Raw genomic sequence first — 27,013 nt, forward strand, 5'->3', positions numbered from 1 at the left:
CAACTGTTCGATAGTTTGAGCATTCTTTGGCATTGCCTTTCTTTGGGACTGGAATGAAAACTGACCTTTTCCAGTCCTGTGGCCACTGCTGAGCTTTCCAAATTTGCTGGCATATTGAGTGCAGCCCTTTCACAGCATCATCTTTCAGGATTTGAAATAGCTCAACTGGAATTCTATCACCTCCACTAGCTTTGTATGTAGTGATGCTTTCTAAGGCCCACTTGACTTCACATTCCAGGATGTCTGGCTCTGTGTGAGTGATCACACCATCGTGATTATCTTGGTCGTGAAGCTCTTTTATGCACAGTTCTTCTGTGTATTCTTGCCACCCCTTTTTAATATATTCTGCTTCTGTTAGGTCCATACCATTTCTTCCAACAACACAAGAAAAGACTCTACACATGGACATCACCAGATGGTCAACACTGAAATTATATTGATTATATTCTTTGCAGCCAAAGATGGAGAAGGTCTATATAATCAGCAAAAACAAGACCGGGAGCTGACTGTGGCTCAGATCATGAACTCCTTATTGCCAAATTCAGACTTAAATTGAAGAAAGTGGGGGGAAACCACTAGACCATTCAGATATCAGTTCAGTTCAGTTCAGTCACTCAGTCGTGTCCAACTCTTTGCGACCCCATGAATTGCAGCACGCCAGGCCTCCCTGTCCATCACCAACTCCCGGAATTCACTCAGACTCGCATCCATAGAGTCAGTGATGCCATCCAGCCATCTCATCCTCTGTCGTCCCCTTCTCCTGCCCCCAATCCCTCCTAGCATCAGAGTCTTTTCCAATGAGTCAACTCTTCACATGAGGTGGCCAAAGTACTGGAGTTTCAGCTTTAGCATTATTCCTTCCAAAGAAATCCCAGGGCTGATCTCCTTGCAGTTCAAGGGACTCTCAAGAGTCTTCTCCAACACCACAGTTCAAAAGCATCAATTCTTCGGCGCTCAGCCTTCTTCACAGTCCAACTCTCACATCCATACATGACTACTAGAGAAACCATAGCCTTGACTAGACTGACCTTAGTCAGCAAAGTAATATCTCTGCTTTTGAATGTGGCCTAAATCAAATCCCTTATGATTATACAGTGGGAGTGAGAAATAGATTTAAAGGCCTAGATCTGATAGACAGAGTGCCTCATGAATTATGGCAGAGGTTCGTGACATTGTACAGGAGACAGGGATCAAGACCATCCCCATGGAAAAGAAATGCAAAAAAGCAAAATGGCTGTCTGAGGAGGCCTTACAAATAGCTGTGAAAAAAAGAGAAGCAAAAAGCAAAGGAGAAAAGGAAAGATATAAGCATCTGAATGCAGAGTTCCAAAGAATAGCAAGGAGAGATAAGAAAGCCTTCCTCAGCGATCAACACAAAGTAATAGAGGAAAACAACAGAATGGGAAAGACTAGAGATCTCTTCAAGAAAATTAGAGATACCAAGGGAACATTTCATGCAAAGATTGGCTTGATAAAGGACAGAAACTATCAAAGCCCTACCCATATCCATTCACAGCCACTATGGAGAACACCTGCAGTTTCTATGGATAGTTCCCTGAACAATTCTCAAGCATCTGTCCCTCTGTGCCTCAGAGCTTTCTCTAAACTGAAGGAAAACACTCAACAGGCAGCAGGCCAAACAGGAAGTGGCTGGAAGTCAACATCCCTTAAACCACCAACCACTGAGGGACACAAGGTGATGGATAAATACCCCAGCTTCCTTATCTCCTCATTGAGACAATTCTGAGGTATGTTCCACATGACCAATCAGAGGTGCTTAGTAGGCCTGAGCTCTTGTTGTCCACTGTGGTATACTACTTATTAACACATTCATATTGGCTTTTGTCCTTTCCCCATCTCTTCACCACTTCCTTAACATCTCTTCCTGGAATCAACCAAACAAGTCCGTGTTTTGGAGAAACCAAACTAAAACACCATGCAACATTAGCTTTCAAAACCATGTATTTATAATCTACAAGACAACAACTTTCCTATCAATGTGGCGAATTATGTGGGAAGCAACATGTTATTTATCTGGCTCTTTGCATATCAAACTGAAGTTCACAATTACTTTAGATTTAGAAATGAGGAGAAAGACTAACATTTTTTTAAAGTTTTCAAATCAGTAAAGCTTTGGCATATGTGATATGTTTATCTGAAGCACGAATACAAGAAATTGAACTTCATAATGCAAAGGCCAAGAAGAGCTACTATCTTTGCCTTTCCTCCTTTTGGTAACAGACTCTGGTCCTTGAATATTGAGTTTAAATGACCCAGGCTTAGTAACAGTATCTTACCCTTCTGGGTGCAGTTACTGATTGCAGAATGGGATCACAACCTAACACAGTCCTTCCCTGGAATTTTTCTAGGAGAGCAGGTGAGGAAGACGCCCTCTTGCCTCCTGGGTCTTACAGATGAAAATCAAGTCCATAATGGTCTCTGGCATTGTACCCTGCTGTGTAGAACAAGTCCCTGCACTAGAAAGAGAGCTTCTTGAGGACACAGACTTAGTTTGTCTTATGTTATTACTTGCTTCTCCACCAACTAAAATCATGTCTAGCACACAATATGTATTCAATGAAGGACTACTGATTTGAGTCAATAGGACAGAATGAAGGTAAGAGATAGACAAAGATGAAAAATTAAAGGATTATCAGAAAGTATCCTGAAAGCATTTGATCCTTGTGGACAGATCTATCCAAGCTCTTAGTTGTTCAGAATTTCACCAAATCTGTCATTCTACCTAATTTAAGTTGGTTTGTCATTTACAACCTAGAAAAAACTATCTCAAGCAAACAAAGAAAAAATGGCATAAATCAAATTGGTGCCTTAATACTCCTTCATTTTTGACCCAATAAAAAACTCAAAAATAAGGATTTCAAAGGGGAAAAAAAAAAAAAAAAGCAATACTCCTCTAAAAGATGATCTAAGGAAATACTTTCACAATGACATGTCTCAAAATTCCACTTGAAACAATGTGAGGAACACTTCCCTTAGTTATGTTCCTGCTTGGCCAAAATATCTCTAAGGATAGGTTTTATAATTTAAGCTTGTCTCAGTTAACAAAGTAATTTTCAAAAAATAGTCTGGAGAATTTCAGGGGGAAATGTCTCCTAGATTGCTGCTCCTCAAAAATAAGCAAATTTTATCCTCCCTATATAATTTATTTTGCAAAGCTGACATTTCTTGCTGTACTTCTGGCAATAAAATCAGGTTTCCAGAAATTAAAAAACTCGGATTCCACACTATGTGTGATTGACAAGCCTGTTGGCAAGTAAGCAGACCTATCTATTCTGATATTACATGACTGATAGAGAAGAGTATGTGTTTTTTAGAAACTAAAATTTTTTTCTCCTAGATTTGTTTTGAAAATTTCTAACATCACAGCATAATATTTGTATTTACGAAATCAAGAGCTGAGATTAATATTTCTACTTAAAATGTCCTGTTTTCTAACCTCTTCTACCAATTTTCCTGGACCCCTTCCATCCATTGATTTATCAGTCTATTTATTCGCTATCCTACTATTACTAATTTCTCCTTAGAAAGAGAAAACAGACTTTTTAAAAAATTGTACTCCATATATGTTTAGATTCTAGATAAACCAATGTTTGTGTGTTTAGGGCAGTTCTGCCCACTGATGTTTAGGACCTAGTTGTTTTGACCAGGCATATGTATGTTGCTGTGACAGTGATTTTACTTCTAACAGTACTTTTATTCTATAGCCTTATCCACTCTTCTGTGGTTGAGCCATGCCAGATGTTTCAGTTCAGCTCAGTTCAGTCACTCAGTCGTGTCCGACTCTTTGTGACCCCATGAACCGCAGCATGCCAGGCCTCCCTGTCCATCATCAGCTCCCAGAGTCCACCCAAACCCATGTCCATCAAGTCGAGGATGCCACCCAACTATCTCATCCTCTGTCGTCCCCTTCTCCTCCTCCCCTCAATCTTTCCCAGCATCAGGGTCTTTTCAAAAGAGTCAGCTCTTCGCATGAGGTGGCCAAAGTATTGGAGTTTCAGCTTCAGCATCAGTCCTTCCAATGAACACCCAGGACTGATCTCCTTTAGGATGGACTGGTTGGATCTCCTTGCAGTCCAAGGGACTCTCAAGAGTCTTCTCCAACACCACAGTTCAAAAGCATCAATTCTTCGGCGCTCAGCTTTCTTCATAGTCCAACTCTCACATCCATACATGACTGCTGGAAAAACCATAGCCTTGACTACATGGACCTTTGTTGGGAAAGTAATGTCTCTGCTTTTGAATATGCTATCTAGCTTGGTCATAACTTTCCTTCCAAGGAGTAAGCGTCTTTTAATTTACTTCACTACATACCTGTTTATCTCCTCACCAGCCACTATTCCAAAGGCCTCAAAAAGAATGAAACCTAGCAGAAATCAACACACCCAGAATACTACTTAACTGTGTAACCCAACTTACTTAGTTCAGCTTTCATCCTGAAATAATCCAGTGGGGCCCAAAGGCTAAGGTTCATTTTGAGATTAGTCTAAAACATAACACAAGGAATACCTTCCAAGGGCATCCTGACACAACTGTCTCTCTAGATGCAATTATTTTCATCATAATAACTGGATCCAATACAGAATATCACTTCTCTTATGGAAATAGAGGACACACACAGAAGAAGCTTGTTTAGGACCATGTTAAAAAGAAAACTCTACCAAAACAGCCCAAATAGAACCTTAGAGCAAATCTCAGAGGTAATGCTTTTACTGTTTTTTATCCTTTCTTTTTTCAACACTTAATTCCATTGTAAGTCACTGCTATTAACACAGAGTTTTGATTAGCTTTTTATTATAGAATTGAAGCATGCTATATCAAAATATTAAGAGAAATGGAACTGGATAAAGTAGAAAGTGAAAAGTTATTTGTGCTGCATTCCCCCATGCCATCAGTGGAAACCCAGCTAACAGGCAGTAGAGTCTGAGATTCTTCAGAATATAAATGTTCATATGTACACACTCAGATACAATTTTTTTAAAAAAACAGATGTGGCAGTGTAAGCTTCTCTGACTCTTCAAGCCTTCATCCCATCCATCCTGACCAAAGCTGTGTGTCTATAGTATGTTGTGTATGTGTTTCTGAATGTGTAACATTAATTAATCTTTTATCAACAAAGTATTCTTTCAGTGCAAATTCTAATGAGTCCATTAATTTTTTATTACTTTACTAAAGAAGATAAGTATACTATTTCTAATTTTTTTCAATTTTTGTGTTTATTTTGCTAAAATAATTTCTTTTTTCAATCGCCTTTAATGTAAAGCTTACAGCAAAGATGCAATCTGCTTTTGACTCAAATTTTATCAATTAAGGCCTTCATCATCAAGGGTTTTCCTTTGTAAAAATTATTACACTCATGTACAATTTCTTAAGGGAAAATTGTAAGGGCATATACATACGGTCATATGTATGACCTATACAGCATTTTCAATGTCTAAAGATATAATATACATGAACACTCTAATATAAAGGGAAGAGGCCAGAAAGACATAATTGATTATATTATTTCTACATTTTATCTGATTACATGAAAAGTTAAGTATGTATATTATAATTCCCATAACAACCAATGACAACAAAAAAGTATACAAAGAACAGAAATTAAACAGAAAAAAAAAAAGAAATTAAACAGAACATTGTAAATCAACTATACTTCAATTAAAAAAAAGTATTTTTTAGGGCTTCCCTGGTGACTCAGTGGTGAAGAATCTGCCCGCCACTGCAGGAGACATGGGTTCGATCCCTGATCCACGAAGATCCCACATTCCATAGAGCAACCGAGCCAGGGCACCGCAACTATTGAGCCTGTGCTCTAGAGCCTGGGAAATGCAGCTACTGAGCTGGCACCGCAACTACTGAAGCCCTCGCACCCTAGAGCCTGTGCTTCCCAAAAGAAAAGCCACAGCAATGAGAAGCCCAAACACAGCAAGGGAGGCCTAGCACAGTCAAAAATAATAAATACAAATATTTAAAAAAAAATTTTTAATCTATATAAAGAGATAGAGTCAAAAGCCAATATATAAAATAAAATAGATTACTAAAAAATACTCAAGTAATCCAAAAGATGGAATATGGTGTAAGAAATGCCCTTCAAATACAATACAGATAGGATGGAAATATAAAATAATACAGAAAAGATAGAAAAAAGTAGATGATACCAACACTAATCAAAGCACACTTCAGAACAAAGAAAATTACCAGAGCCCCCCAAAAATGCATAATGATAAAAAGCTCAATTCCAAAAAGACATAACTCTTAAATGGTTCTGCACATTAAAAAACAAAAATGAACAACAACAAAAAAAACCTTCAAAACACACAGAGAAAAAGCTAACTGGAATGAAACAAAAATCCACTAATATATTTGGAGAATTCAACACTCCTCTCTCAGTAATTGATAAAGCAAACAGAATCAGCAAGAACAGAGAAGACCTAAAAACCATCATCAATCAGTTGTATCTAACTGATGTTTATGTAACACTACTCCATCCAACAACATCAGAATCCACAAGGGCACATGAAAGATTTGTCAAGGTACATCATGTTCAGGGACATAAAGCAATTCTTAATAAATTTAAAAGAAATGAACTCATAGAAAGTATGTTTTCTGGCATGGAATCAAACTAAAAATCAATCAAAGAAAGCTATGTGAAAAACTCTCAAATACTTAGAAATTGAACAAAACCCTTCTAAATAATCCATAAATCAAAGAAGAAGCCTCAGAGAAACTAGAAACTAGAAAATACTTTGAATGAGTTAAAATGAAAATAAAATACAATAAATTTTGTGGGATGCAGCTAAACAACTGCTTAAAGAAAAATATTCAACATTAAATTATTCTGTTAGAAAAGAAGGTCTCAAACCAATAATTTAAGTTTCCATCTGAGAAAAACTAGAAAAAGAATAAACTAAACACAAAGCAAGTGGAACAAAGGAAAAAATAAAGATAGGCGTGGCAATGAAACAAATATAACAATGTAAATTAAACTAAAAGCTGATTCTAGGACAAGGTATATAAAAATCATAAACTTCTAATAAAAATGTCTAAGGGAAAAAGAAAAGATACAAATTTCCAATATCAGGGATGAAAATAACCAAATAGCTTTCAACTAGGAAATGAATCAACAAACTGGAATACAGTTGTATTATGGAATACTACTCAGAAATAAAAAGCAGTGAACTCCCGATATATGCATGAACATGAATGTATCTCAAATGCATTATGCTAAGCAAATGAAGACAAAATAAAGAGGCTAAGTACTATACAAATATATAAATAATATTCTGAAAAAAGTAAAAGTTACAGGAACCAAAAACAAATCAGTAGTTGCTATGGCCTAGCAACCACTGAGGAGAAGGCAATGGCACCCCACTCCAGTACTCTTGCCTGGAAAATCCCATGGATGGAGGAGCCTGGTGGGCTGCAGTCCATGGGGTCACAGAGAGTCGGACCTGACTGAAGCGACTTAGCAGCAGTAGCAGCAGCAGCAACCACTGATGAGAATGACTTTAAAAAGCATGAGGAAACTTTATGGGTGATAGAAATGTTCTATATTGGAGAAGGAAATGGCAACCCACTCCAGTGTTCTTGCCTGGAGAATCCTAGGGATGGGGGAGCCTGGTGGGCTGCCGTCTACGGGGTCGCAGAGTCAGACACGACTAAAGTGACTTAGCAGCAGCAGCAGCAGCAATGTTCTATATCTTGATTGTGGTTGAAGTTATGCAACTGTGTTCTTTGTCAAAGTGCATACGACAGTATATATTTAAAAGGATGAATTTTAGTGTATGTAAATTATACCTCAATAAACCTAACACTCTACACAACTACCAAATGAAGAAAATCTTTTAAAAACAGTAAGGGCTAAAAAAGTTAAACTTTCAAGGAGTAAAATGATCAGTCAACAGATATAAACAGAATTATATATTTCACATAAAGAGTGAACAAGCTCTTAAAAAGAATACAGTTAAGTCCCCTACGAACCTCCAAATTGCAAACTTTCAAAGATGTGAATGTGCATTTGCACAAACAATCGCGTAGTCCACACATGTACACTGTCATATGCGTGCATCCTCTACAATTGGTTGTGCTTTTGTGTACTGTACTGTACAGTACTGTATAGAGTACAATAGTACAGTGTCTTTATTTCAAGACCAGGATGTCTGGAAGCAAGCGTAAAAGCATGGTGATGTAGCTGCTCTACCATCTCCCACCTCCGCTCCCTCCTCTAGTCAGTAACTTTTCTTGCCTGTTTACTCGATGCCAGCCCCATAACCAGCATTTGTACTGAACTATACTATACTTTTCAAGCTAGTGTACTGTAAGATTAAAAACGTCTTCTTTAATTTTGTGTTTGTTTTTTATGTATTATTTGTGTGGAAAATATTATAAACTATTACAGTACAGTATTGGGCTTCCCTCATAACTCAGTTGGTAAAGAATCCACTTGCAATGTAGGAGACCCGGGTTCGATTCCTGGGTTGGGAAGATCCCCTGAAGAAGGAAATGGCAACCCACTCCAGTATTCTTGCCTGGAGAATCCCATGGACAGAGAAGCCTGGCATGCTATAGTACATGGGGTCACAAAGAGTCGGACACGACTTAACGATTAACCCACCACAGTACAGTATTATATACCTATAGTACTATATACCATATGCGGGAACTCTCTGGCAGTCCAGTAGTTAAAAGACTCGGAGCTTTCACTGTCGTGACCCAGATTCAATCCCAGTATGGGGAACTAAGATCCTGCAAGCCTTGTGGCATTGACAAAAAAAATAATATGGAATAAATAAAAAGAATATTCAGTTTAGTTCAGTTCAGTCACTCAGTTGTGTCCGATTCTTTGCGCCCCCATTGACTGCAGCACACCAGGCCTCCCTGTCCATCACGAATTCCCAGAGTTTACCCAGACTCACGGCCATTGAGTCGGTGATACCATCCAACCATCTCATCCTCTATTGTCAACTTCTTCTCCCACCTTCAATCTTTCCCAGCATCAGGGTCTTTTCCAATGAGTCAGCTCTTCGCATGAGGTGGCCAAAATATTGGGAGTTTCAGCTTCAACATCAGTCCTTCCAATGAACACCCAGGACTGATCTCCTTTAGGATGGACTGGTTGGATCTCCTTGCAGTCCAAGGGACTCTCAAGAGTCTTCTCCAACACCACAGTTCAAAAGCATCAATTCCTTGGCACTCAGCTTTCTTTATAGTCCAACTTTCACATCCATACATGACCACTGGAAAAACTATAGCCTTGACTAGATGGACTTTTGTTGGCAAAGTAACGTCTCTGCTTTTTAATATGCTGTCTAGGTTGGTCATAACTTTCCTTCCAAGGAGTATATGTCTTTTAATGTCATGGCTGCAGTCACCATCTGCACTGATTGTGGAGCCCAAAAAAATAAAGTCTCACTGTTTCCACTGTTTTCCCATCTATTTGCCATGAAGTGATGGGGCTGGATGCTGTGATCTTAATTTTCTGAATGTTGAGTTTAAGCCAACTTTTTCACTTTCCTCTTTCACTTTTATCAAGAGGCTCTTTAGTTCTTCTTCACCTTCTGCCATAAGGGTGGTGTCATCTGCATATCTGAAGATATTGATATTTCTCCCAGCAATCTTGATTCCAGCTTGTGCCAGCGTTTCTCATGATGTACTCTGCATATAAGTTAAATAAGCAGGGTGACAATGTACAGCTTTGACTTACTCCTTTTCCTATTTGGAAACAGTCTGTTGTTCCATGCCCAATTAATAACAACTATTATTTCTTATTAAATGGTATTACATGGCTACTACATGAAGCTATTAAATATATTATCTCAATACTCTCTGACTACAAGAAATAGATATTAAGGAAATATCAATGGAAGCAATGAGGTACTCTATTACACGCAATGAATTGATAAAACTAAAGAAAAGATATGAAGTCTAATTCTGACAAGGCTTCACAGCAACAGGTAGACACACTTCTTTCTGTTCACAGGGTAAACTGACTCAATTATTTTTTGGTAAGCAGTGCTACAAAGGAGCAAATTATTTAAAACAACTAAATAATCTCAATCTTGGAAATATTTTTTCCTAAAGAGGATATATATCAATGTACACTTATTTATACCAGTCCCCAACACACACATTTTAAAATATATTTTTACTAAGGTAATTTATAGGAAAGAAAATAGAAATCCACTGAAAAGGAGTGATTAAGCCAAAGTTTATAAAGTTTTACAAAGGGGAAGCTGTTCTATAACCTCTTACTATACTTAGCCTTAAACCCAGGTACCAGTCAAAAGTATACTATTAATAAAAACATATATCAGGATTCTGTCCAGTGGTTAAGAATCTGCCTTGCAATGCAGAGAACATCAGTTCAATCCCTGGTCCAGGAAGATCCCACATGCCTTGGAGCAACTAAGCCCATACACCGCAACTACTGAGCTCACACTCTGGCGACTGCAGGCTGTAACTACTGAAGCCCACGGACCCTACAGCCTGTGCTGCACAACAGGAGAAGCAATCAGAGGCAGAGTGGTCCTCACTCTCCACAACTAGAGAAAAGCCCACACAGTAAAGACGGCCCAGGACAGGCCCCCCCGCCAAAAATATATGTATCAGACAAGAATATGTATTAATAGGTGAATCGGTATAATCTCATCAACCATTACTAGAAATATGCAACTTCCCTATCCAGCAGGATGTCCAACAGGCCTTCCAAGGATTATTGCAGATATTCTACTCAATATTGAGCTAGCAGTATAATCTTCATAAGCAAAGCTCAATTACAAGGAAACAGTAGTGCTTAAAACCTAGTGCTATGCAAGAGCTCCAAACCAAGGGAACAGACAAAAGACATACAGAAGACAGGCATGGGTCTTCAGGCTCACACTGCTTTAAAATAGGAAGCCATTCGTTCATTCAAAGTTTTTATTGGGTCTCATTTAAATCTTGCCATTTTATTAATACCCCAACTGAGGGGAGAGAGTAACGGATTTAATTACAAAGGAGGTTTTGGATGGGCTATCTGGGAGAATATAAGTTTAACTTGTGGATCCTAATTCTTCCTAATACAACAGAGACATATCTGAAGTAGGACAACAGCATTCCTGTGACACTAAATCAATTTCCAGGAACAGACTTTCCAAGAATTCCAGGCACAGTATTAATGGCAACTGTTTTCTAGAGAAGTGACGGATGTCTATCCTACAAGTCACCTAGCAATTCCTGACTGCACACAAAGCATTCAGAATCAAAACAGAGTCCCACAGGGCCAGAGCAGGCTTTTGCAATTAAGTAACATATTTTCTTACTTTTATTGTTAATCCTTGAATAATACGAAAATCCACACTGTCTCTCTCTTTAATTCTAAAGCCCATAAGGTCAGGGATGCCATCTCAATGACTTACATGTTGTTCTGCACAGAGTGAGCACGGATTCTAAAAGAATACAAAGACATCACCTGGACCTCCCTGGTGGTGCACTGGATAAGAATGCACCTGCCAATGCAGGGAACACAGGTTCGATTCCTGGTCAGGGAAGATTCCACATGCCAGGGAACTAGGCTTAGGCGCCACAACTACTGAGCCTGTGCTCTAGAGCCTGCGAGCCACAACAACTGAGCCGCAAACTACTGCAGCCAAGGTGCTTAGAGCCTGTGCTCCATAAAGGAAGCCACCACAAGAAGCCTATGCACTGCAACAAAGAGTAACCCCATTCACTGCAACTAGAGAAAAGGAACACAGATCAGCATACGCCTTAAAAAAAATTTTTTAAAGACATCATTTGTCCTTATCTTTAAAAATATGAGCATACATGCACAATGGGAAAACATAATTAATGCGAAAGTTTTTCAGAAAATACTAGATAGATCTCAGTAAACATAATAGGACAGTAAGTAAAATAACTATTACAAATTTTTAAGAATAATAAATTGGAAAGAGTATATGCAGAAAAAAAAATTAGGCTTTATCTTCCAAATTTTCCATATTATTTGTTTTGAAATGTTAAAAAATTTTAGTGCATTATTCTCTGTATGCATACTGAATATAATAGAATTTACGAAACCAGTTAATAACGACAACATTATTAACTCAACCACTCAGGTAGGTTGGAAATCTCAGTCAAAATGATGACCTCTTATCTTCTCACCCCGCAAATCTAATCAAGTAACAAGGTCTGTTATTTCTTTGCTTCTCAAATAATCCTTTTTTCACTCACACTACAACCACCCTATTTCACACAAAGAAATTAAGAATGATGAAAATGAGAATAAAGATAAAAAATAACCATCTAAGGTAAAAAGAGTAACAATGTACTGTGGGATTTACAACAGAAAAACAAAATACTGGACAATAGCACAAAAGATGTGAGGCAGGAAATGGAAGTATATTACTATAAGGTTCTAATGTGAAATATTAGGTAACAGATACAGAACATTTCCATCACTGCACCAAGTTCTTTTGAACAGCGCTGCTGTACCACAACCATTAACCACTGAGAGTGTAATGAAAAAAGGTGTAATTGGTAACTAATAGTAGAGATAAAATGAATATAAAAATAATCCAAACCAAGATAGGAAAAGAGAAGCAGGGTCTCAGAATTCAAGTCTGAACTGATATTGACTCCTGAAATATATTTTACAATAGAAAGAAAAAATGTACCTCTTTGATCAAGAATTTCATTTCTAAAAATTATCTACAGATAAGCTCATTTATATATATAAGTGCACAAAGAAGTATAAATAAGAATGTTCAACATAGGACCATTTAACAAGAGAAGACTGGAAAATGATCTAAACGTTCAAAACAGAAGTCTGAGGAAATAACATATGGTCTATAGACTGAAGCGACTCAGCAGCAGCAGCAGCAGCCGACCCAAACATAAAGTCACACACCCATATATGCATATGTGCACAGAATGAAAGTGAAAGGGAAGTCGCTCAGTCGTGTCCGACTCTGTGACTCCATGGACTGTAGCCCACCAGGCTCCTCAGTCCATGGAATTCTCCAGGCAAGAGTACTGGAGTAGGTTGCCATCTCCTTCTCCAGGGGATCTTTCTGACCCAGGAATCGAACCTGGGTCTCCCACATTGCAGGCAGACGCTTTACTATCTGAGCCACAGGGAAGCCCATGCGTAGAATAACTGTAGAATAATACAAAAGCAGCAGCTAACTATTTCTCTGAGAAGAGTGAACTTAAAGACAAGTAGGGGAAGACTACTTACTGTATTATTTTTATTATCTATAATTTTTATCATGTGGATATATTAACTGCACAGAAAGAAAGAAAAGAGAGAGAGAGGGAGGGAAGGAAGGAAGGCAGGAAGAAAGGGAGGAAAAGAGGGAAGGAGGGAAAGAGGAATACAGGCCGGGAGGTAAACTTGTAAAATACACAATTCCAGAATTAGCTCCTTGGAGGCAAGAAATCCCACCAAATTTAAATTTACTTCCAAAAGAAATTTATACTAGTTCATAAAGAAAAGTGGGTCAATTAAAATGTTATATGTATTTTCATTTTGGAATAAACTGTAGTTAATTTCACCTTGACTACATGCTAGCCTTTATCAGAAAAAGTAGCAAAGATTTCCAATTAAAATAATACTGAAGAAATAAAAACATGTTACTCACAAAGACAACAGACAGGGAAGGAGGCAAGAGCAGAAAAGAGGTTTCAATGAAGTTTCCAAAGCAGATGTCTAAGTGGTAACTTAGCTGTAGTCTGACTATAAACTCAAATCAAGACTTCCTGATCTGCCCTGACACAAGTTCTAGATTTCTGTGGCAAGAAAAGTATCTTGTTATTCACAGGAAAGCAGTGAATAATTTGCTGCATTTTCAACTTCTTACATGAATAAGCAAACTTAACAAGTATCAAGAGCTAGGAAACAAATGTTTCATTTCATTTGAAAATGAAATATGGGTGTGTTCATTTCTAGTTCAACTCAGAATTGACTATTTGTACAGAAAACACACACACAAAACACACCTCAAGAACACATTTCACTTTAAAAAGATAAATTTAAAAATATTTTTTATGTATAGATCTATAAATGAGGTCACAAAGTCAATTTATGCCAGTAATTCTGCTAAACCTACATTTGAGACAAGGGATGTTACTTCAAGGGGCTTCCCAGGTAGCTCAATGGTAAAGAATGGCCTCCAATGATGGAGACGCAGGTTCAATCCCCGGTTGGGAAGATCCCCTGGAGGAAATGGCAACCCACTCTAGTATCCTTGCCTGAGAAATCTTGCGACAGAGGAGCCTGGCAGGCTACAGTTCATGGGGCTGTAGTCAGACACAAATGAGCAACTGAGCAGGTACATGATACTGGAAGTTTTTCAAAATCAAACAAAATTGTATTTCAGGCTAAATTTTTGTCATATTATCTTGGCTTATAGTTTTAGTAGTTTTACTGTACAATCTTCTCAATAAATTTTCACATTATAAAAGGATAAATTTACTAATTTTATTTAAATTAAATCTTCTGAGCCTACCTTTGCTGTGTTGTACTTAGTCACTCAGTCGTGTCCAACTCTTTGCAACCCCATGGAATGTAGCCCGCCAGACTCCTCTGTCCATGGGGATTCTCCAGGCAAGAATACTGGAGTGGGTTGCAGTGCCCTCCTCCAGGGGATCTTCCCAACCCAGGGATCAAACCCAGGTCTCCCACGTTGCAGGCAGATTCTTTCCTGTCTGAGCCACCAGGGAAGCCCCATTAAAACTACTGAGCCTACCTTTAGAAAAATTAAACCTCATTTGGCTTAAGCCAATTATTTAATCACAATGTACTTTGGTTGCCTTTGAGCTTTTAAAAAAAAAAAATCTATGAAAAGGGATTAATACCAAGAAAGGTAAACTAAGTTCAACTATGTTTGTATCCAAGAAGGGTAGAGGTGAAATCTATACACCTACCTGTTTACATCTAAACACTTATAAAATGAATAGGCTTATAAACTGGCCAAATAAAAAGATCCACAGAGAAACTAATCTGTACTCACTCAGAACAATATTATTTTATCGTATCTCAACTTACTGATCACTAATGCAGGGGTTCCCTGAGAAATGGAAATTATTCCAAGGGTGTCTCCAGAGCAAAAAGACTGGGAGAAACTGCTTGAGAGAGATTAACTGGACAGGCTCTGTATTTAAGGACACAAGACAGATCCTCAGGCATGATATTGTAGGACTCTTCCCAGGAGAAACTGGCCTAAGAAAAGAAAAAAACAAAACAAAAAAAACCTACTTTTGAGAGACCCTGCATCATCATTCAACTTTGAGATCCTCCCATCTACCAGACTGACCTGCACTCAGACTGAAAACCTAATCAGCAATTTTATATCTTATTTAAATACTAATAGAAAACTAAGGAAAGTTTCCAACCAGGAAAGACACAGCTCAAGACAAAAAGGGCTCTCAGGACAATGAAGAAGGCAAAGAAAACTTGGAGGGTATTTATACCTTTTATAAATGTTTTCACAAGACACTGACAAGATAAAAAATAACTTAAAAGATACTAACACAAAAAGTAAGGTTAAATCCTTCCCAAAAATGATTATGCCCCAAAAAATTTAAATTCAGTTGAAGTGATAGAAAATGTATCTGCTAGAATAACAACAAAAAAAAAAGATATGGAAACTAGGACAGAAATAAGAAAATTATAGATTGAATCCAAGAGGTTCTACATAGTGGTGGTTCCAAAAAGATAAAACAAAGATAACAGAAAGAACAAATGAGAGAAGAAAAGGTCCCAGAAACAGAGTCCTGAGATTATAAAATTCACAGAGTAACCAGCACACTGAATGAGGGAAAACCAATCCTACACCAAGGCAATCACTTCAGAACAGTGGTAGCACTTTCATAAACACACACACACACACACACACAACACACACACACACAATACACACACTACACACACACACACACTATACACACACTACACACACACACTATACACACACCACACACACACCACACACACACCACACACTACACACACACACATACACACACACTATACACACACACTACACACACACACAGTATACACACACACAGTATACACACACACTACACACACACACTACACATACACACCACACACACACACCACACACACACACTACACACACACACACTACACACACACACACTACACACACACACTATACACACACACACTATACACACACACACACACACACACAATACACAAAGGACTAAGAATCGGAATGGCATTCAGACTTCCCAAAGGCTTTTCTAGAGCCTAAAAAATGAAGTCCTTTCAATTATCAGTAGAAACATTATTTCCAACCTGGAATTCTATACTGAGTTAAACCATTAAGTGCAAAGACAGATAAGTGCAGACATTCTTAAAAAAAAAACGTTGGAGGTTATGCTCTAGTAAAACAAGTTCCAGAGATCAGGGTGTCCAAAAACGGAGGTGAAGGAGTTTCCAGAGAAGTTCCAAGGCAAAAGCCATGCCACTGATCTGGAAATCAACGTGACAGTTGGGAATAGGAGGACAGGAGATTCCAGAAAGGCTATCTTCAAGAAAAAAATAAAACTGACAAAGTACAGGATGTGTTTTAAAATACTTAAAGTTTGTTACGAAAAGTTTGGGGATGACTTAGTCAGAGGTACACAGAAAATAAAGCAAACCAAAAGCCTTTTCAATCTCAAGGAGCCTAAAAAGTTATAAAAGAAAGGAAATATAATTGTAGCATACCACAAGGTTCTGCTGTAAACAGTATTTACACAGTCATAATAATATAAACATTAATAATAATTTAACCAAGAGTGCTATAACTACAATGGGAGGACTGGGAAGGACAATAAGGGACCAAGTCTACAGCTGTTAAAGTAGGAAGTCACTGTATAATACTTAAAGATGAACAAAGAAATCCTGAAGCAGTTACCAGGTACTTAGAAATATGTAGGCAAACACCTGAAGAAACCACTAAGAGGTGAAAGCAGCTGTCTCAAAGTGGCAAGAAGTGGGAGTGGAAAGAGATGTGGCAGGGAAACACTGCATTTGATTATAAGTTTTAGTGTTACTTGACATTTCAAATTACATACGTGTACTTTGATAAAAGTAAATTTTAAATTTTAAAATACAGTATCTGACAAACATACTATTTCTTCTTCAAGTAGTCTGGCAACGGAAATAGCTTACTTTATCTACTCCCTTCCTGTCTACTGCTGAGTCACCCATCATCTTAACCCACCCTTACCTCCTCTCCATCCTCGGAGAAAGAAATGTCCTTAATTGTTTAAGATTTCCAGACTACACCCTGTGCTGGAGCCCACTGCCTCTCTCATTTTCCATGACCTTGCTCCATCTATCACTTCCTCCTCTTGGACTTGCAGTCTTTCATTTTCTTCTGAATCCTTTCCCCAAACCTATAACACACGCTGCAGTTTTCCCCATCCTATAAGTAAACAAGTGAACTTTAGCTCACCTCTTGGTCCCGTTTTGTCACCTTCCTTACAGTGAGACAGTAGTTAATAATCCGCAAGGGCAGTCTATAATCATTACCTCTACTTCCTCGACCAATACTTTAACCTGATTTGTGTCCCCAACATGCTATTCTAACATTAACAACTGGACTGAAATGTCAAATTCAAAAGCCTATTCTCCAGGCTCAGCCTACTTGTTACCACCACAGAATTTTAAAATCTTTACCATCTCCTCCTTGAAATCCAAATCTTTATCTTGGCTTTCTCAAGACTAACTACTCTACCACCACATTCTCAGGCTTCTTCCTTGGCTTTTCTATCTACCCTCCCCTGGTGACTCAGCTGGTAAAGAATCCACCTGCAACTCAGGGGACCTGGAAAGATCCCTTGGAGAAGAGAAAGATAAGCCACTCCAGTATTCTGGCCTGGAGAATTCCATGGTCTGTATATCCACGGGGGTCACAAAGAGTCAGACACAATTGAGCAACTTTCACTTAACACATTATTGACCGGAGACATATTAGAGCCACAGGCATTAGTTTCTACAAAAATTTCCCCAGTCAATAATATGCTAAAATGCTTGTATTCTCCCACCGTTGTATCCTCAGCATTCTCCCAACATCTTATCCATCCTAGAAACTAGTCATTTCAATTACCACCCATACACAAACACTCAGCATGAAGTGTGGGTTAAATGAATGTTTACTGAGCTGAAATAAACAAGTCCCAATTTTTTGCCTCCAGTTCAAACTGTACCCCCAAGTTCTAAAACTGTATTTGCCACAATTTAGAAAATTACCTGAATTTCCTGAAAGCACAAACTAAGTATACCCAAAACTGAACTCATTTTTCTCTTCCCAAACTGGCATTACTCACAGTGTTGTTTATCTCAGTTAGTACCACCATCCAACCCTCAACTCCTCCTTTCTCCACCCCTACATCCAACAGGTTACTGAACCCAAGTTTCCCCAGTCTCCTTTATCCTTGCCATTCCCACTGCCAAAGCAACTAAATTCATGTGCTTGATGCCTTTGTTAGTACTATCCAACAGTCTCTCCCATCTCACATTTGTAGTCTACTCGTCCGAGATATTTACCAACTCTATGTATTCAATGTAATGTAATCAATTCATTTTTAATGCCTAAACCCCTGGATGATGAGGATGATAAAAATAATGTGAAAAGAGCTAATATCAAGAGATTCCTTATTATTCCCACACAGAAATTACAAACATTTTGTCCTTCTAACAAATGCTGGGCTGGATAAAACTGAAGCTGGAATCAAGATTGCCAGGAGAAAAATCAATAATGTCAGACACGTAGATGATACACCCTAATGGCAGAAAGTGAAGAAAAACTAAAGAGCCTCTTGACGAAAGTGAAAGAAGACAGTAAAAAGTCAGCTTAAAACTCAACATTCAAAAAACTAAGATCATGGCATTGGTCCCATCACCTCATGGCAAACAGATGAGGAAAAAATGGAAACAGTGACAGACTTTATTTTCTTGGGCTCCAAAATCACTGCAGACAGTGACTGCAGCCATGAAATTAAAAGATGCTTGCTCCTTGGAAGAAAAGCTACGACAAACCTAGACACCATATTAAAAAGCAGAGATATCACTTTGCTGACAAAGGGCCATCTAGTCAAAGCTATGTGTTTTCCAGTAGTCATGTATGGATGTGTGAGTTGAACCATAAAGAAGGCTGAACACCAAAGAATCGATGTTTTTGAACTGTAGTTCTGGAGAAGACTCTTGAGGGTCCCTTGGACAGAAGATTAAATCAATCAACCCAAAAGGAAATCAATCCTGAATATTCATTAGGACTGATGCTGAAGCTGAAGCTCCAATACTTTGGCCACCTGGTGCAAAGAGCTGACCTACCAGAAAAGACCCTGATGCTGGAAAGATTGAGGGCAGGTGGAGAAGGGAGCAACAGAGGATTAGATGGTTGGATGGCATCACTCCCTCAATAAGCATGAGTCTAAGCAAACTGTGAAGGACAGGGAAGCCTGGCGTGTTGCAGTCCATGGGGCTGCAAAGAGGCAAACACGACTGAGCAACTGAACAACAATGACCTTGAATAACAACGGGTTATGACCACTGACTCTCTGCATAGAAAAAAATTCGAATATAACTTTCGAGTCGGCCATCTGGTTCCATAGTTCCACATGTCCTGATTCAATCAAGCTCAGATCAGGTATGTTGTAGCATAATTTAGACTTTTAAAATTCATGTATAAATGGAGCAGGACAATGCAAACCTGCTTTGTTCAAGGGTCAACTTATTACTAAATATTAGTTATTACCCCATTTTTACAGGTGAAGTGAATTTGCCCAAAGTTAAACAGCTACTAAGTAAGCAGTAATACCAAGATTTGAACCTGACAGTCTGGCTCCAGTGGTATTATGCATGGGATACATTTGAATTCACATATTCTATTCCAGGCCATTCTGTAAACTTACCTTCCTACTCTCTTTTTTGACTGCTTGCTCTCTTTCCTCCCCAAACATCTTATACTCTACATTTTAAGACATAGGACTGAATATGATATGCATCTGTTCACACCTCTATAATCCAACTGTAAAATTCTGGTCCTCTCTTTCGAACTCAGAAAGCAAAATCCATCTCCTCTGAATTTCTATACCCACTCCCTACAGAATTACTCACTTCTCTATGAACGCAAATCACTCATATTACATACTTAGGAACCTGTCTTACAAGGCTGGTTTGTGTCTTTGGAGTTCTCTTTTACATTCCTATATTGCACAGTTGGTGTTGGAGAAGACTCTTGAGAGTCCCTTGGACTGCAAGGAGATCCAACCAGTCCATTCTGAAGGAGATCAGCCCTGGGATTTCTTCGGAAGGAATGATGCTAAAGCTGAAACTCCAGTACTTTGGCCACCTCATGCGAAGAGTTGATTCATTGGAAAAGACTTTGATGCTGGGAGGGATTGGGGGCAGGAGAAGGGGACGACTGAGGATGAGATGGCTGGATGGCATCACCGACTCGATGGACATGAGTTTGAGTGAACTCCGGGAGTTGGTGAAGGACAGGGAGGCCGGACGTGCTGCGATTCATGGGGTGGCAAAGAGTCGGACACGACTGAGAGACTGAATTGAACTGATTGCACAGTTGAAGAGGGCATGGCAACCCACTCCAGTATTCTTGCCTGGAGAATCCCCATAGACAGAGCAGCCTGGCAGGCTATAGCCCAAGGGGTCACAAAGAGTTGCACACAACTGAGCGACTAAGCACACTGCACAGTTACTACAACAAAGAGTAGTTTAAAGATTACAGAATTGAACTTAATTCAATATAAATTTTACTAGCCAAGATGCTGAACTAATAATAAGGTTCCAGTTGCCTTGTCTTCAATGTTTGTAAAATACAGATATTAAAACCAAAAGGATTCCCCTGAAAGCGTGAGATCACCAGCAATCCTCCAAATGGTTAGAAACACCTAAGTCTCAAAGCTGCATACTTCACAAAGTACTAGAAAGCAGACGTCTAAGATGGCGCCAATATGAAGTTCCCTTTCACTTCCTTATTATCAGTCCAGAGAAGTCCATCTCTTGTTGCTGCTCTTGCCACACCCCCAGCTCAATTAACAACCATATTCATACACAACAAATGCATCCAAAGTAATGGGAAAATGAGCAAAAACACAACTTGCTGTCTACATATTAGTCAGTCACACTGCAAAAATAACTTTTACACATACTATACGAATGCCTTTTTCTCTAAAGAGGAGTTTTCAAACTACTTCCCTTTGTTGCTTCTAGTAACTGTTTTTCAAACACAGAATTCAGCAAAATCAAAGAGGTGGCAAGGTACTTTCAAGATGTGGAGTAGGTAGGGCCTGGGAACTTGCATTTTTAACAAAGACCCTAAATGATTCTGATACAACAGAACCACAGATCACACTCCAAACAGTTCTGGACGTTCTTGGCAACTTGAAATTTCAAACAACCATGAAAACTAAGCCTACAGTGGCAGTTCATGCTATATCCACTAAAACTAGAAGCCAAAACTAGTATGACACACAAAAGCTAACTTTTATACTGAGGTACTAAGCTGGGTATTTTTCACTTTTCTTACATTTAATCCTTACCACCATACAAAGTAAATTTCATCACCGATTATATTAATACAAATGAGAAAGTTAAACTTCCCCATATCATATGGCTTCTAAGTGGTAGAAGACAGAATGTCTACCCAAAGCCTGTGCTCCTGCCCTCTTTGTGCCACCTCTCTATTTGTAACGCATCCATTTGACATTATACAGAGTAAAACAAAGTCAGGTAAAAGGAGGGAAGGAACAAAAACTTCACCTTCTTCACCATTTTATCTACATCTAACACTGCTGCCTACTTATCTTCTCTTAGCCTATCTCAGCTTCTAATGACAAACCACCTGGCCCTGGAAAGGGCAGGCATTGAAGGTGGGAAGTTGAAGCTATCTGTCAGGGACAGGTGCTTGGATTACCTTATAGTCCTCAAGAGAAGGAAGTTCTCAATTAGCCAATGATTAACTGTAACCCCAGGGGAATAAAGCAACTGGGGAGGGAGCTGACTGAAGAGGGACACCCCTCAAAAGATCCTGAGAGCTTCAAACAGGGGACTTTCAGACTGGATTCCTAACAAAGATTAGGGCATCCATCTCACCTAACTCACAAGCTGACTGCCTGATCTAGATGGACCCTGGAATTTGAGTTACATGAGGTTTATTTAATAAGGTAGACCCTTGCCTCTACCAATAAGGATGTCTGCATTTCACTGAAGCTGAAAACTACCAGTAATATCCTTCAATCAAAAAGGGAGTCTCTGATGTGCACCTGAAACTCTGTAAATCAACTATGTTTCAATTAAAAAATAATAAAGGACTTCTCTGGTGGCCCAGGAGTAAAGATTTCACACGTCCCCTGCAAGGGACATGAGTTGGATCCCTGGTCAGGGGAGATTCCACATGCCACGTAGGGCGGCCAGAGGAAAAAAAAGGAATAAGAAAGTTTTAAAGGAAGTCTCATGATTTATTCCTTTTCTTCCGGATTTAGTTTGTGCTAAGAGGACAGTATTTTGGGGGGCTCCAAAATCACTGCAGATGGTGACTGTAGCCGTGAAATCAAGAGACACTTACTCCTTGGAAGGAAAGGACCTTTCCAACCTAGATAGCATACTGAAAAGCAGAGACATTACTTTCCAACAAAGGTCCGTCTAGTCAAGGCTATGGTTTTTCCAGTGGTCATGTATGGATGTGAGAGTTGGACTGTGAAGAAAGCTGAGCGCCAAAGAATTGATGCTCTTGAACTGTGGTGTTGGAGAAGACTCTTGAGAGTCCCTTGGACTGCAAGGAGATCCAACCAGTCCATCCTAAAGGAGATCAGTCCCAGGTGTTCACTGGAAGGACTGATGCTGAAGCTGAAACTCCAATACTTTGGCCACCTCATGCGAAGAGTTGACTCATTGGAAAAGACCCTGATGCTGGGAGGGATTGGGGGCAGGAGGAGAAGGGGACGACAGAGGATGAAATAGCTGGATGGCATTACCGACTCGATGGACATGAGTTTGAATGAACTCCGGGAGTTGGTGATGGTCAGGGAGGCCTGGCGGGCTGTGATTCATGGGGTCACAAAGAGTTGGACACAACTGAGTGACTGAACTGAAGAGGATAAAATCAGAAAATACTTGTCCCACTCTGCATAGAAGTTCACCAGAGTGAAACAAGAACACATTCCTGGGAAGGAAGCTATCAGATACTCAGATGATATAACTCAGTAACAAGCAGTATCCCTTTTTCACACCCAAGTGAGAGCACTCCATTGGAAGAAAAAGGTTTTATTTTTCTGTTTTTGTTGGGGGGGGAGTGGAGAGGGCTAATGAAAAGAGTCAATTTCACAGCATGAATACTTTATGAAATGACAGATCTGAGAGAAAGAAGCTTTGGGAAACATGAAAAGTGGGCATATGAGGAGTCTGAGATCCTGGAAAATACAGCCCTTCTAAAAAGATAAGAAAAGAGCACCTTCCTCCACACACTCCCAATACTTAATTTAACCCGGCTCTCATCAGGTCGCTGCTTTTTAAGGGTCAAATAGTTGAGAGAGTAGTCAGATGTTGTTATCAGACCATCAGATCACCACCTGCTTCCTCCATCTTAACTGCCTACCTAAGTAGCTCTCCTTTCTTTCCACCTGCCACATTTTGCCGCCTCCAGAAGGCTGAAAGCAAACTGAATCAATTATGTTCACCAGATACCTCTAAGAGTTGCTTGGAAAACTAAGCACATGTCATTTTTGGTGTGCTACATATTTCCCCAGTACTATCTTACACACCATGAAGCTTCCTCCTTGATACAACGTAAAACACATGGTTTTGGAGTACCACTCTTCAAGAGTTCAAAAATCCACTCCACTGCTTGCTCTCCAAAATCTCCTGTGAGAGTTAAAGTAAGAACCAGGAGGTAAGTCACTCAGAGTAAGTAGGAGCTCAATAAGTAAGAGCTATTATTTGAGGGAGAGGGATTTTTTTCTTCAACAAAGTTTAGAAAAAAAGCATTTTGCATGTTTGAAAGGTTTAAAACAGTACTCTTGTTTTAGTCAGAAAACAGTATCAATCATTTTTCAGGACAATACTCTCCCCTCAAAGTATCCACCATCTAAAATCCTTGATAAAATAAATGGTAGAAAAGATTCATCCCATTCCCTGCAATTCCAAACGAACACTTGAAACCATTTCATTATCATTTTTATTTGGTTAGGAAGTACCGTACCAAGTTTCCTGAAATAACCAGCCATTCTGCCTAAAAATTCTAACAGAAGTTTCTCAAACAGGGTAAGACAACGGTAGATACTGGCAGTATTAAAACACAAGCTAGAAACCACATATTCCTCTTTTCAGGAGGTTCTACAAAGACAATCAGATGATAAATATTATCTCTTTCAGTTTCTACAATCTGAATTTCTCTTTATGAATGACTCCTGCGGAATTCAACAGCTCCATTCAGGACCTTTCCCAAAAAAGCCAGGTCTAGAGAAAAACAATTTTTAGGTCCCTAAAACAACAAGAAGGAGACAAACCTTCAGGTCTTGTTCTTTTCTTTAAAAAATGGTTTTATATCCTAAACACAAAATCAGTATATCAGAAATATACCAGACCCTCAAAGCCCATAAACCTTCCACAGGAATCTTGCTTAACTTACTTCTCACTTCTTGCTACCCACTTAGTCTTAGGAAATGCTAACACACTCCCAGCCTCACGTCTCTTCAGGGACCCAACCAAACCTGCTATGCTAGTGCACTCAAGTTCCTCAAATCTGACACTGTTTTGTGAAAGAGAAGTGCTTACCAACAAACATGTACTATACTAACATTAACCATGTCACTAAAGTGACAAACTACTCTTAGCCTCACTCCCAAGGGAGGATAAACAATAGCCAGCGGTCGGCCAGAACCCCAGGTTTATCATTAACACATCTGCCTAGGCACAAGGTTAGCGGCTGCACCTCCACGGACCAGCACCAACTCAAGGCGCACCGAGGGATGAATGAGGCGGCCCGGGAGCGGCGGAGGGGACGCGGGGCTGGCCCGGGGAAGGCGGGGCAGCACCGCCCAGGTCCCGCCCCCAGCCCCGCCCACGGCCACCCCGGCACCGCGGTATCGCCGCAGTCCCCGCGCGGTAGCGGCGCGCGCCCCGGACCCCTTCCCGCCGCCGCCTTTCCCTCTTCGCGCAGCCCCCAGCACGTACCTGCTTTGCAAACCGGGGCGCTCGGGCTCCTCCTCTCCGGGGAGCTTCGGCTGTGCTCCGGGGACCTCCTCCGGTGCCGGACGCGGGCTGGGGGTGGGGCCGCGCTCACCTCTCCAGTCCACAGGTGGGTGGGCGACGAGCAGGGCGACGACACGGTACCCAGTAGCGGCGGCGGCGGCTGCGGCCGTGGGGGGCTTCCGCGGGCCCCGGGCGCGGCGGCGCGCGTGGGGCTGGTGCCTCGCGTGGACGTCGCGGACGCGCCCGTCTGCGTGGCCACCGTGGGGCTGGTGCGCGCGGCCGCACTCCCGCCGCCCCGCGTGGGGCTAGTGCTGCGCGAGGCGGTGCGCGGGGCCCCGCCGCTGCCGCTGCCGCCGCCGCCCGAGGGGCCTGAGGCGCCACCACAGCAGCCGCCGTTGTTGTTGCCGCCGCCGCCGCCGCCGTTGCTCCGCGTGGGGCTGCCATGTTGCTGCTGCTGCTTCAGCTGGAACGGAACCGTCGCCCTCATGGGCTGCAGGCGGCTCCCGGATCCCCCGGCCGTGGCAACCGCACTGCCCCCGAGGGAGCCGGCCGGCGTGGGGGACCCACTGCGCCTCACCCGCTGGGACATGGTCCCCCCTCCCCGGTGACTGGGCGAGACGTGGGGTGGTTTTGTTGTTAGAAGGCAGGGGGAGGATTCTCGAGGCTGGCGGGAAGGCCTCCGCGACGGGGTGACGAAGCCGGAGTCTGGGGTGCTGGGGGCGCCCGGGCCGCGGCCGGCAGCAACGAGGTGGTGCAGCCGTCGCCGCCGCTGCTCCTCCTCATCAACAATAGTGTCTCCTTCGCTGCCCCCGCCCCTCGCGAGCGCCCATTGGTGCAGCGTCAGCCGCGCTCGAGCCACTCCACCGCGCCCATTGGCTGCGAGGAGCTCGGGTCCCGGGCCCCGGGGCCTTAGAGAACCTGGGTTTGCGCGGAGACCGTCTGCTCTTTAAAGAGAAAGAGACCCGCCCCCCCCGGGGGGAGGGGGAGCGGAGGAGACAGGCTGTGTGTATGTGTAGTGTGGGTGCGCGCGCGCGTGTGAGTGTACACGTGAGTGTACACGCGTACGCGCTCGCCTGGCCACGCGCATCTTTCCCTTCCCACTGGGGGGAGCCCTGGGGACTCAGATTCTGGAATATTGCCAGAGGGATTGCCCCCGAACCAGAGCGGTCCCCAGGAAGGTCTCAAGTCTTTTGCCCCCAACTCATTTCCTTAACTCAGTATTTACTGGCACAGTATGTGTTCCTGAGTCTCTTTCTGGCTTTTTTTTCCCCTTGATCTTTTTGTTCTATCCTAATTCCATCAACGTCTTGACAGGGTTCAAAGGAAAAGAAGTTTAACTAAATGTTTCTGGCATTTTACACCTTGTCTCTTTTTTTTAAGCTCTGTAGAGAGCCAAATCTTAGAAAGATTAAAACTGCTAGTTAGAATGCCGTTTTAGATTGTAATAACGAAGTCCAGTAACCAAATGCTATTGCTACATCTCCTGTATCTCAGGTAATCAAGAATTTATTTAAATCAGCCACTTCTGAGTTCCCCGATACCTTGGAAAGATGATTGCTGCCTTACAAGTTTGTTAAGTGCCATAGTTTTCAAAGGGCCTGTTTTATCCTCACAGTCATTATTTGAGACAGAAGTGGACCAGCCATTCATATTTTTGTCTAGTGGAGAAAACAGGTCTTTGTAGAATGGGCAAGAAATCAGTAACACTAGTTCTCAAATAACCTGAAAGGTTCTTCATCAAGACACACACAAAAAAACTAGTGAACCCATACCACACATACTCAT

General features: G+C 40.9%; 1 protein-coding gene across 1 annotated transcript in view; it reads right to left on the reverse strand.

The window, feature by feature from the left end:
* The window catches only part of FAM117B (family with sequence similarity 117 member B), a 71,211-nt gene extending 45,230 nt beyond the window's left edge, over window positions 1-25,981 (reverse strand). The window contains exon 1 of the mRNA XM_040228775.1: window positions 25,211-25,981. Within this exon, the coding sequence (XP_040084709.1) occupies window positions 25,211-25,817 (607 nt within the window). The 5' untranslated portion in view covers window positions 25,818-25,981. The remainder of the gene's footprint in view (window positions 1-25,210) is intronic.
* Window positions 25,982-27,013: the final 1,032 nt, after the last annotated feature.

This window comes from Oryx dammah, unplaced genomic scaffold, assembly GCF_014754425.2.
Source record: "Oryx dammah isolate SB20612 unplaced genomic scaffold, SCBI_Odam_1.1 HiC_scaffold_27, whole genome shotgun sequence".
In the NCBI taxonomy this organism is placed as follows: Eukaryota; Metazoa; Chordata; class Mammalia; order Artiodactyla; family Bovidae; genus Oryx; species Oryx dammah.